This window comes from Staurois parvus, unplaced genomic scaffold (assembly GCF_062004578.1).
Source record: "Staurois parvus isolate SC_StPar_1 unplaced genomic scaffold, SC_StPar_1.0 ptg000306l, whole genome shotgun sequence".
Lineage (NCBI taxonomy): Eukaryota > Metazoa > Chordata > Amphibia > Anura > Ranidae > Staurois > Staurois parvus.
The window spans coordinates 634,289-648,218 of record NW_028318102.1 but is presented as its reverse complement, the minus strand read 5'-3'; the positions used below and the strand labels follow the sequence as shown (position 1 = coordinate 648,218).

Below are 13,930 nucleotides of genomic sequence, written 5' to 3'. Positions count from 1 at the left end.
CTGCTTGATGGTGTATGCAAAGCCAGACTGTTGTTCCCGGAGATGTCCAGAGAACTGTAAAGGCAAGTGTCTTTCTCTCTGTCAACCGGGGGGGTGTTAGTGGAAGGCTCTCTCCTCCGGTGGGGGGGGGGGGGGGAATAGGGCAGGGGTGTTGTTGGTAACTGTCAAGCTCTCTCCATGGAGGTGGAGGGGTGTGGTGTTGGATGGTGTCAGGCTCTCTCCACTGGGGAGGGGGGGGATCCAATTTTTGTGTTGCCTAGGGCAGCACACAACCTAAATACACCACTGGGCTTATGTGCTAAGTGCATTAGAGGCTCAACAACAGGTATTTTTCTGTACTTGCATGGTCTCTAAAGGAATAAAACATGGGGAAGTGTGTATGTTTTTCAGAGATGTACTGCTCATGTTTTTTTTTTTTTTGTGCCTTCACATGGGATTTAATGTTTAGCTCCTAGTGCATTCTATAAGTCAGTTATCTACCTATACTGCTTTAAATGTAGCACCAATAACCTAACAGAATCAATATAGATTTAATTATACCATGTCAATTCTGAAAATAGTTTGTCCTCAAACAGAGGAGGTGCAATTAGGTACAAGCACAAGCATGCTAGTAATCATACATGCCAGAAAAAATTGGGGGCAAGACCTATATAAAAATAAAAGAGTAAACAAGCAGGGATAAAAGTTGATTCCATGTCACCTAGTGAATAATTTCATAATAAATTAATTGACAATATAAAGTGGGGTTGATTTACTAAGAGCAAATTGGCTATTCACTGCAATGCACTATTTACTGCAAATGTACTATTCACTGCTTGAGCTTAGACAGCCCATATATATATATATATATATATATATATATATATATATATATATATATAACATTTTTCCCTATCCCCACATTCAATGTGGATGTTGGGATTCTTCACACTGCCATTTTGTATTCTGACAGTGGGGAGCTTTTAGGAAAATCTAATTGGGCTATCTGCTTAACAGAGTGCAGTGATTGATTAGTTAGGTCTGCTATGATGCTTTGGTGTTGTTTGAGTTTGTCTGAATTCTGCCCGCCTTCAGGAAGGTTTGAGAGCCTTCAAGAATATGAGTATGGGCTAGACAAATGCACAGCATGAATATTGAATATGGATACAACCCTGGCCAATTGCAGGGGAGGGTGGCCCCATTGCATGCTGGGAGTGGTATTTATGTTCTGTGAGCACATGGGTTCAATGTCTTTCCCTGGAGTAGATTGCACCAAGCCAGGCTGGAGGCAGGCTGCCTCACCTGGCGCTTGCTGCCATGTGGCCTCAGATGGGTCAATCTGAGGGCCTGAAGTTAGAGAGAGTGACCCTGGTCCTACAGTATGCTGATTGAGGGAAGCTGTCTGCCAAAGATCTGTCTGGTATCACTGGAGAGAGAGTCGATTGGAAGAGTGGAAGGAGGCAACCATTCTGTCCTTGGGTTTGTGAGTACAGACACTGAGAGATCTTGGGGACTCTGTTTGCTTTGCTACCCTTCTGGTGCGTTATAGTCAGTGTGGGTCTGAGAAAAGGGAACACTGGCTAGTGTTCTGAAGAGCTTGTCCAATGAGTGCTACTGCAAAGGACTTTGCTCAGTTCTATTACTTCTGGACTGCTACAGTCTACCATAACAGGCCTGTACCTGAGGAGCTCAGCCCTGCAACTACTACTACTGCTAAAGGTACTTTTCTCACTCCTAAACTACTTGTTACTACACTTTAAAGAGAAGTCTGCTATCTGATTTCAATCAAGAATTCAATACTGCTCAACTGAGAGATCAGCTAGATGTCCTCAGTGTGAATAGTTCTAATTTTGGAGTATCCTACTACAATTCCCCATCCCTATGCCCAGTTCTACAATAAAAGTCCAAAAAAAACCATCCCCTAGACTGGTAATTGAAGATAGCAAGTGGAAGTGTGTGTGTGTATTTGGCTGAAGAAATATACTGTGCCTGGCTGCAGGGTGAAGTAAGGGGAGACTGGGGCAAAAATACAAGCAGCTCCTCTGGGGGTAGTGCTACAATCATATTAATGTAAAATCTTCCCTCACCATTGCTCCTCCGCCTCCTTTTGTGCTTGCTGCCTGGCTGTCTCTGCCATGAGCTCTTCGGCTATTTGCTCATATGGCTTGTCTCCATTGGCTTCCCCCATGATCCACACCCAGACATCTCCATCAGCTCCCCTTAGCCACTCAATGTGCTTAGAGTTATCTGTAGAAAATAAAAAAAATATGAACAAACAAAATATTAAGTGGACAAAAATTAAGCTGACAGAAAAGCAGGAAAACAATACTTAGATAAAAATGGGATTACTAATCTAAGGTTTCCACATTTCCTTGGTGCAATTTGACTTTGGCTGATAAAAGTTGTTCTAATATTTTAGTTATTTTTTAGCACTGGCTTTTTTCACCATCCTCTCCCTCCCCCCTGAGATAGAAGCCTAACACAATAAATATAAGTGATGGTAACTCCTTAGCTAAAGGGTCACTAATGTGCATGCTTACATACTGTTTGCTGTACACCTTTCAGAAGCTCATAGGTGTCTCAAGAGAAAGGCCTTAAAAATTATGCCCAGCTCTGCAAACACCAGCCTGATAGTCTGTATCATGAGTGTTCCAGTATTCAGGGGGCTTGCACCCGTTTGTCGATAAAAAGCAATGTCTCAACAAAAGCTTTATATACTTCAAGGATTGTGTCAATTTATATTGAAGATTAAAGGAGTTACTTCATTCTGTACTCCTGTTACCCATTTTCAGCCAAAAGCGGGCTAAAGTCCACTGTCAGCTGATGTCACTGAGCTGGTCCAGGCTCTGGAGAGATCCCAACTTTAAAGTCAGGATCCAATCAGATGCCTGGACTGGCAACTGGCTCTCAACATGCTTCTGAGTGCTTGAGCCGGCCACTCCCTCCCCCTTCACAGCAAAGAGCTCCAGTGAGCAGTAGAGGGGCAGAGCAGAGAGCTCTCTGCTCAGTGAAGACTGAGAACGGTCTTTGATCGCTCAGTTCTTGGTCTTAAAGGTGGCAGGGGACAGATGCTGCATCCGCCTAGGTGAGTATTAATGTTCTTTTCAATTCTCATTCTTCCCTTTTAAGGAGCAGCTTTACCAGCATCTTTCTCAAGCCACCTGTTGAAGGGGAGAATTTGTCCTCCTTATCACCTGTATAATCTCAGTATTGTATTGAGAAAAATATTAAGAAAATTCTGTCAAGTGTCTGTGATACAGAGTCCTTGTAGATTGCCAGCTTGGGGTTCCCCAGGTGCGGAGTCTAAGCTCTGGCTTGCTTCTTCTTCCAGGGCCCCTGATGGCGAGGATGGACTTGCAGCAATCTGGAACCAGGTCGCAGCCCCTAGGTATGCCTAGCTGAGGATGCTGAAGGAAATCCAGGAAACAAGCCAATATCAGGGTGACAAGTTAGCACAGGCGGTTAGATGAAGCCGGGGTCAGTACTTGGGAACTCGGACACAGAATGCATGTAATAGTCAGCAAACAAGAGCTCAGAGACCTGGGAAGTTGCTCAAGCAATGTGGCCTACTCTGACCACGTGCATATATAGGAAAGCAAACTGGGATATGGGCCAGGAAATGATGGAAGGGAAAGGAAATAAAAACCCACAATATAGCAGGAAACACACATAGATGAGCAGAGAAGCCAAAAACACTTGAAAGGAATCAATGGACTAGGAGAAGCACTGCGGTAAGGAGGGAAGGATTACACAGCCAAGAAGACCACTGGCTAAACCATGACACATTCATTACATTTTCCAATGGTTAATGGGCTGAGAACGCAATCTCTCAGAAAAGAAGCGGAGTCTCTCACCATGTAAAAGCCTTGTTCAGGTTTATTAAAGCGCAGCTCCACCCAAAAGGGGAAGTTCCACTTTAAGGACTGCTCCCCCACTCTCCATTAAGGATTGGCACCTTTGGGGAGCGGGTACCCAAATTTGACAGGTACCTGCTCCCACTTCCAGTCCGATTGCCTAGGCGATCGGCAGCGGAAGGTGTCCTCCCTCCCTCCCTGTAGTCTTTTGGGACACGTGACAGTTCCCAGAAGCATTCAGGAAGCGCAGCGCTACTAGCACATGTGCAATGGGTACCTGGCTGTGAAGCTGCAAGCTATCACAGCCGGGTGACCAAACTGAAGATGGCGGCCTCCTGGAATACAGGACGGCCGATGAAACGAGCTGCAGGGGACACACTACGGGATCGTGGGACAGGTAAGTGGCTGTTTTTTAAAAGTCAGCAGCTGGGGGCGCATGCGTGATTGGCTCCTGAATAGACGCCGGTTAAACTCCGCTCCATCCACCCGCCAGAGCTGACACGGCACACACCCACACCAAGGGACACCACTACCCCAGAGAGAAAGATAAGAGGTGTACACACCTCAACAACCATGCCACGCCGCAAAACCCCTGGACCACCAGGGAAACTCACTTCTTCCCTCCTGTCACGGCTGGATCCCAAGATTGCGCCGGCGGCAGCACTGAGAATTACAGCAGCCACGAGGGGGATCATGCAGCTCAGCCCATGGATGCCAGGCTACGTTACCCACTATACCCTGGGGACCCTGGTGAGTCTTCTCCTTCTCTGTCCCCCACTACATGCAGCCCAGCCAAATCCAAGCCACGTTTGGACATAGATCCCACAACTGACTACTAGACCCTCAGCCAACCACCCTCTCACTTCAACACTGACATGCCAATGATAGAATAATTTCCTGCATCAGACCAACCGCTGACAGAAATATGCATGAAAAACATGCTACTATTGCTCAGGCAGACCCTACATAGCGACCTACAGTCATCACTAGCTCAGATTACATCCGTGGTCCAAAAGCAAGAACGTAGATTACCTCATATTGAATCCAAAATGAAAGACATAATTGTAGTGCATAACGACCTGATTGACGTGCACACTGACCACACAACCAACATCGAACAAATAAATCTGAAGCTAGTGGATCTAGAAGATCGATCACGACGAAACAACATCAAATTCAGAGGTATTCGTGAAAACATCCCTAATGAGGCACTACTATCCTATATACAGCAGTATGTAAAATACTTCATCCTGTCTATATTAGATTTGGAGCTAGCCATAGACAGGGCTCACCAACTACCCAAACTGTCATTTCTATCGGCAACAATCCCAAGAGATGTTCTGGCACGCATACATTTCTATCATATTAAAGAAAAAATTATGTCGGCAGCCAGAAATCTGCCTTTACTCCCGCCATCGCACGCAAATATCCGGCTATTTGCTGACCTATCCAAGGCTACGTTCCTTAACCTAAAAAGATGATCACTTTCACCAAAGCTTTACGAAACCACGGTATAAGCTATCAATGGGAGTTCCCAACTAAACTTACCGTTAAACAACACAGTAAAATCTTCACAATCAAAAGCCTTGAAGCGGGCTTGGATTTACTGAAGGCATGGAACATATTACCTGCAGATCCTCCACATTCCAATCACACTAATGCCCAACAAATGGAGGCAGAATGACTCTGACTCTACACTCCCTATATATGTACCTTCAACGCTCCACCTTGGGTGCTATACCCCACTACACTACTCGCTATGGTGATCGGTCCTGTCTAGAAAATGTTCTGGTTATCAGATAATGTTTGGCATGACCTTTTTTACGGTCAAAGCCTTCTCAAACCCCCCCAGTTTTGAAGTAGTTCATTTTGCTACTTATGCTGCTTGCGTTTTACGCAGGTTTCTTTTAATTTGCCAGATAAATGACATTCCCTACACTCTGGTGAACGTTTATGGCCCCAACAATAATCAACTGCAATTCTTCCACAAGCTCTATGCCACCATTTCTGCCCAAAAATAAGGCAGACTTCTCATTGGTGGAGACTTTAACGTGATTGGCAATCCACTTCTAGACTCGTCTTCTAACAGAAGGTCCCTAAAACAAAATTTCAATCGATTCCTAAACGACCACGACCTCTATGACATCTGGAGGTGTCAAAACGGCGACGAAAAAGACTACACCTACTTCTCCCCTTCTCACTTATCCTATTCCAGGATTGACTTTTTTATCACAGATAAATGGACACTGCAACATGTAATGTCATCCAAAATCGGAACCATAACCTGGTCGTACCACGCTCCAATCAGCATAACCTTAGACGACAATCAACGCTCTACAATTCCTCCCATCTGAGGACTAAATTCTACAATTCTTAAGAACTCAGAAAACCAAAAATACCTACTGGAAGCACACAACCACTTCTTTGATTGCAATGATACACCGGACATTTCTATAACTACTCTATGGCCCGCTTACAAAGCTTACATGAGAGGTATCCTTATACAATTAAATTCCCGACTTAAGAGCACAAAATTAGCCTTTTTGCAGACGACATCATTCTGATGATTACCAATCCCTTCAAATCTCTCCAAACGATCCGCGCACATCTCCACAACTACTCAAAAGTCTCATATTATAAACTCAACGAGCCCAAATCCTCTATATTAAATCTCTACACATCAGAGAAGACCCAAAAACTACTAACTAAACACTTCCCTTTCTCCTGGGAACACCATAGGATCCCTTACTTGGGGATCAAACTCACCACCACAACTGACCAACTATACACCACTAACCATAAAACGCTACTTGAATCCATCTCACAGGAACTCAAAAACCTACGCACATCAACTCTATCGACAATGGGGAGAGTGGCAACATTAAAAATGTGCATACTACCCAAGATCCTCTACATATTCCGCACTCTCCCCATCCCAGTCCCCAATATCTTCTTCTCCAAGTTACAAGCAATTCTTGCCAAATTCATGTGGAACTCGAAAAGACCCAAATGCACTTCAAACTACTAATACGCCCAACATACAGAGGAGGAGCAGGCCTTCCTTATCTAAAATCATATTATCGTGCCTCGCTTTTAGACCAAATTTATTTCTGGTGGCACCCAACTACTGAAAAAACATGGTCCACCATGGAAACGCCCCCATATCTTCCGCCTACACCCAATAAAATACTGTTCCTACCACAAACTTCGCATCACCAAATCATATCCAACCACCCATGCATACGAGCCTCCCTTCAAGCCTGCCATGATCTCCTAACACTCAATTTAACAGATACCAGACAAATTCCTACCCCAATTACAGCTCTACACTACATCACTCCCTCTCTAAACCTACTACAGTGGGAAAACCAAGGCATCTCACACATTCGAGATATCTATACAAACAATAAATTAGACTCCTTCTCAACACTCCAAGAAAAATTTCAGCTCCCTAATATGGAATCCTTACCTGTGTATAGCGCGCACTCTGCAGAAAATGAACATCCCACATACAATAGCAATTCCTACTACTGCACTCAACTTCCTACAAAAACCACATTACCCAAAAAAAGTAATCTCAACCTTCTACTCGTTCATAACCAATGCTCAGTACACTTTAAAAACTACTTCCCTAGCCACCTGGGAAACAACTTTCGTGCGACTGATACAACCACACACGGGAAAGAACCTTCTCTATCACCTACAAAGCCTCCAGATGTAGCTCCCATTGGGAATCATACATGAAAATTCTACACCAATGATACTTAACACCTGCTAAAACTCTCCCTATTCTACTCTCAACATTCCCCCAACTGTTGGAGACAATGGGGAGAAGTAGGATCCACTTTCTACATATTGTGGGCATGTAAATCACTCAAATCTTACTGGAACAAAGTATTCCAATTGCTCTCTTCAGTCACTGGAGCCCCAGTGACACCGAACCCAGCTCTTGCACTCCTACACATAGGAATTGATACATTTCCTGCTGACTCCCGCACCATCATCATCTATACATTAGCAGCCACCAAAATCAACATTGTTAAATTGTGGAAATCATACAAAACTCCCTCTCTTACAAATCTCCTTACTGAACTTAATCTCGAGATGGAAAAAAGATCAGCCTTTCACAATTCCTAATATCAAAAATTCAAGTACCAATGGTCTCGATGGTTACAAAACCCCAATTGTACTATAAATTGATACCCATATTACAATATTATACTAAAGCTATGCAACTGACTGGTGTTCAGTTCTCTCCCCCCCCCCTTTCCCTCTCTCCCTTCTCCTACCCCTCACCCACTTTATGTACAATAGTTTACTTAACCCTGGTTCACACCACTCCAAGCATACCTCTCAGGTAAACAGGCCTACGCCTTTGCTGCCCCTAGCCGAATGGTGGGGAATCTACTATGTATATACCTTGTTGTACCTAATGTGAACCACACTAAAGTACCAGATGTTGTCATGTTGAAAATCTTTCAATAAAAAAATATTTAAATATAAAAGTCAGCAGCTACAGTTTTTGTAGCTGCTGACTTTTATTTTTTGATAGGTTGAGTGGAACTCTGCTTTAAGTTCTCCAATGTACAGACTTTTTCACCAAGTGTACACAAGCCCCTATCAGTAAGCTTTCTATCAAGTAAAATGTGTTTGACTTGGTTACACAAGGTTGAACAGTCTGCACATCAGATAAACTAATAAACCTGAACATGGTTTTGCACGTTGAGAAGATCCTCTTCTTCTGTGAGAAGTTGTGTGTGGAGTCTACGGAGTGGCTAGAGGCTGCTGGGAGCCAGCCCCAGGAGTCAGATGATTAAGTAGAAGGTCTCACTTTTTATGAGAAATTTTAAAGTCGCTCTAAAGTCTAAACATTTTGTCACCTTAATGCATTTCTTGCATGAAGGTAAAATATGTTTAGATATCAGTATCTCCCCTTACTAATCCTTTATATTTACCTTCGCCCTCGCTCAATTCATCAACTTGCAAATCTGCAGCTCTTCTCTCCCCTCTCTTCCAGGTCTCACAGGCTTTGATAAGGCAGCGGGAACCACAGGCTCCCACTTCTGTCATTCAAAGTCAGTGATGAGGGAGTGGGGGGTGAGTCCAAGCCTCGCTGTCTGTGAATATGGATACAGACTTCACAGAGCTTGTGAGTGAGCTCTCAGGAATAGAGAGGAGGAGCCAGGAGTGCCGGTGGGGGAGGTGGGGGAGACCCGAGAAGAGGAGGCTCGGGGAGGCTCAGAGCAGGTAAATATGAACCTGTTTATTTTTTTTAAATAAAATTTTTTAATTTACAATCACTTTGATAGAGCAAGGTTAGTAAAGTTTTGTCGAAAGAACTTTTAACATTGTATATGGATTTTGTTTGGGAAAGTCCATTAATTCCAAAATTGAATGGTAAAAGCAAATTCAATTTTGAAGTACTTTCAAATAACATTTGCTAAGTCATTGAATGTACTGAGAATTTTTGTACGAATATTAGTACAAATATTCATATGAACATCTACTATTTCAGTAGAAAGTGTCCCACCAAAACTGTATTTTTACTGCAGGGAATGCTGGTTGTTTGATTGTATGCTCTGTGCAGCCTTGGGGAAAGGCAGTGAGCCAATTTATATTATCAGTATGTAACATTCTAGTGGGTGTTCTGCCTCCCTCCCTAATTGTGATAGGGGGGCTTTTTGTCATTTTTAAAAAAATCATAGTGTCTGAAGCAGAAAATAGTTTGTAAAAAAATGATAAAATGGCATGTGTAGCAGTTATACTACACTGTATATGCTTTACGATTTTTATACCAAAGTGGAGTTTTCTTTTAGGGAATATAGATTTTCTAAAATTGTATTGAAGGTTATATTGTGTCCCATTTTCACCTACAAACAGCACTTCATGGGTTTCATTAAACAGCACATATGTTAGAAATACTTTACATTACCTAATTTAAATGCACAAACGTAAGAAAAAAAAGCTTATAAAGAGAATGACTTTCCCATATGAAAAGCACAGAACAGAAAGTTGCATCAAACCTGAATATAACCTTGGAAATTAAACCAAATATTTCGCTGACAAAGCTCTTTTTTATTTCAAAGTATTGTTTTAATTCCAATTGTTTAAACAATTACACACAGTAAATAGTAGCATATTTGCAATTTACCATATGCAGCTGAATATAACAGGATAAAAAAATAATGTAGTGTGTTCTCTATAAAATTTCTAAAAACAGTTTTGTGGTAACCTTGAATGTAACCTCGGTGATTGAAAGGCTTGCACTACATCATCAGTGTGCACTGTCCTGGACTAAGATTGTGCAATTTGTCATAATCAGCACTAGATTTTCCACTAGGGGAAGTAAATACCTGTTCTGCGGATCCTAGCGGTTAGGGTCAGTAATCAAATCTGATATGTCAATTTGTTACTAATTGGCTATGAATGCTCTAGTAAATGTATTGATCAACACTGACCCTTAACACGGAGCTATGTGGTTCTTGAGAAAATGAAATTGGACTTTTTTTAAATTCAAGCCTTTTGGGCTGCTTTTTTTTTTGTAAGTATAGGTTTTATAGCTTACTTACCTATGTGGATGCAGCATCGATCTCCCGCCGGCTCTAAGTGTGAGGACTCAGTGGTCACATGACCACTGATCATTGCATTCTCACAGCCGCTCTGAGGAGAGAGTGGTGACTAGTGGTGACTGCTCTGCCCCCCCCCCCCCCCGTGCTCACTGGAGTGCTAGGCTGTGCAGGAGGAGGGAGCGGCTGGCTCAGGCTCTCAGCGGATTGCTGAGAGGCTGAGCCTTGTGCCGCTCCAGACTCTGGGGTGGATCCCGACTTTAAAGTTGGGATCTTTCCCCAGCCTAAAACAGCTGGGTGACATTAGCCAACAGCAGGATTCAGCCCGCAGTTAGCTGAAATCAGGTCACAGGAGTGCAGAACAAACCCCAAAACTTCAATTTATATCAGCCTGCCACTCCTTAGATTTGGTGACTGCATTTGTTATCAGGCTTTTTTTAATTTTTACTTTGTTATCCTGTAAACAATACACTTTGTCTCTTAATGGCTACACTCATTTCTTAATTGTATCTATAGAGGTAGCAATGCTTGTCACAAAAGTTAGACTTCGAACCTGTCTGTATTTATTTATATTGATTAAACAGAAATGGATTGATGGGACTAATAATTTACAAAAGAATGATTAGGATGTTTATGCTTTCTTTTTGGCAAGTGACAATGACACTGCATTTCTGGCCAGATCAACAGGTATTTTCTGTACTTACTAAAAAAATGATTTTGGCTTGAAAAAACACATGTAAAGACTGATAAAGTACAATTTCTTTTTTTTTTTTTTTGGCGGGGCTAGGTTTACTTCAAAGGAAATCTGTGAAAAACGTCAACAAATAAAGTGGCAAAATATACTGCCTGAAAATTAAAGGTTGAATTTTAATGCTAATGCATATTATATCTGTCAACTTTGCAAATAGAATATGAAGATCGAAAACATTCAGAAATACCACTTAATGCTTTAGTCAGATTACTTACCTGTAATGAAGTGTGTCCCATGTTTTGCAGGGACCTAGAGTATACTTCACTGCATAGATTCCTGCCTCTTCCTGTCTATAATGTCTGGCTCTTTGATAGTTAACAGTTTCTGGTCTTTCTGCAGAACTGCAATACAGATGGCCAACAAGGATATACTCCCTCGCTCCTCCATTGGGATCAATTCTTTCATTGATTACACAGTTCTAACATGATCTGTGAATGGGGAGAGAATCCTGGGACTGGTCATACCCCTCCCCCATTCAAAATTGTACAAAAAAAGTGAGGGATGAGATTATATAGTATACTTCAGTGGATTCCTACTACTATCAGAAGGTTGTTTTAACAAGAATACATATAGAAAGATAACATTGCCTGTAGACATACCCAAAGTTTTTAATCATCACAGCACCAGACATTCAGAGCCAGGAAGAAGACAGGCATATCTGCAGTGAAGATTTCTCCAGGATCCAGCTGCCTGCACAATGTGGGACATACTTCATTACACATAAGTGATATGACTAAAGTTGGGGATTTTATTTAACAAGCAAACCAAAAATCTATACGTACAGTGAGGCAAAAAAGTATTTAGTTAGACACCAATTGTGCAAGTTCTCCCACTTAAAAAGATGAGAGAGGCCTGTAATTGGCATCATAGGTAGACCTCAACTATGAGAGACAAAATGAGAAAAAAAATCCAGACAATCACATTGGCTGATTTAGAAAGAATTTATTTGCAAATTATGGTGGAAAATAAGTATTTGGTCACCTACAACAGGCAAGATTTCTGGCTCTCACAGACCTGTACCTTCTTCTTTAAGAGGCTCCTCTGTCCTGCACTCATTACCTGTATCAATGGCACCTGTTTGAACTTGTTATCAGTATAAAAGACACCTGTCCACAACCTCAAACCGTCACACTCCAAATTCCACTATGGTGAAGACCAAAGAGCTGTCAAAGGACACCAGAAATAAAATTGTAGACCTGCACCAGGCTGGGAAGACTGAATCTGCAATAGGCAAGCAGCTTGGTATGAACAAATCAACTGTGGGAGAAATAATTAGAAAATGGAAGACATACAAGACCACTGATAATCTCCCTCGATCTGGGGCTCCACACAAGATCTCACCCCGTGGCGTCAAAATGATCACAAGAACGGTGAGCAAAAATCCCAGGACCACACGGGGGGACCTAGTGAATGACCTGCAGATAGCTGGGACCAACGTAACAAAGGCTACCATCAGTAACACACTACGCCGCCAGGGACTGAAGTTTGCTAGAGAGCATTTGGATGATCCAGAAGAGGATTGGGAGAATGTCATATGGTCATATGAAACCAAAATAGAACTGTTTGGTAGAAACACAACTCGTCGTGTTTGGAGGAGAGAGAATGCTGAGTTGCATCCAAAGAACCATACCTACTGTGAAGCATGGGGGTGGCAACATCATGCTTTGGGGCTGTTTCTCCGCAAAGGGACCAGGACGACTGATCCATGTACAGGACAGAATGAATGGGGCCATGTATTGGGAGATTTTGAGTGCAAACCTCCTTCCAGCAGCAAGGGCATTGAAGATGAAACGTAGCTGGGTCTTCCAACATGACAATGATCCCAAACATACTGCCCGGGCAATGAAGGAGTGGCTTCGTAAGCAGCATTTCAAGGTCCTGGAGTGGCCTAGCCAGTCTCCAGATCTCAACCCCATAGAAAACCTTTGGAGGGAGTTGAAAGTCTGTGTTGCCCAGGGACAGCCCCAAAACATCACTGCTCTGCATGGAGGAATGGGCCAACATACCAGCAACAGTGTGTGCCAACCTTGTGAAGACTTACAGGAAACGTTTGACCTCTGTCATTGCCAACAAAGGATATATAACAAAGTATTGAGATGAACTTTTGATATTGACCAAATACTTATTTTCCACCATAATTTGCAAATACATTCTTTCCAAATCAGCCAATGTGATTGTCTGGATTTTTTTTCTCATTTTGTCTCTCATAGTTGAGGTCTACCTATGATGCCAATTACAGGCCTCTCTCATCTTTTTAAGTGGGAGAACTTGCACAATTGGTGGCTGACTAAATACTTTTTTGCCCCACTGTATTTGGTGTTCATTCATTGGATGGTGTACTCTCTGTAAGGTACTCAGTTACCTTCTGTTTAAAAGATCACTAACCAACGAAGAAGCTGTGGCCCTATAATAAGGATGAATATGAACTTTCTGTCATGTTGGAAACACAGAATATGGTGATCCTAGGTGTAAAGAGAAATAAGCACGGGGGTTCATGAGTAATATGTAGCCAGGCCTCAGTTTATGGAGTATATGAAGTACACTTGGGTGCTGGACCTGAATTTAACATACATATTTCATCAACAATGATATCATTGTTAACCCTAATTTACATTGTGTATTGAGGCTCAAATGTATTTTTAATATTTACAGATATGTTTGGGTTGATTTACTCAATGAGGTGAGAATATTTAAGTTATAAACTGTGAATATTCAATTCAGTTATGAAATTATGTGAGATGAAAACTCTTGTTCATATTTGCGTTTATTTACTAAATGAG

General features: G+C 42.2%; 1 protein-coding gene across 1 annotated transcript in view; it reads right to left on the bottom strand.

Moving 5' to 3' along the window:
• SH2D4B (SH2 domain containing 4B) overlaps positions 1–13,930 on the bottom strand; it is a 418,243-nt gene that overhangs the window by 289,218 nt on the left and 115,095 nt on the right. Inside the window, exon 2 of the mRNA XM_089683343.1 lies at positions 2,067–2,226. Coding sequence (XP_089539469.1) covers positions 2,067–2,226 — 160 coding nt within the window. The remainder of the gene's footprint in view (positions 1–2,066; positions 2,227–13,930) is intronic.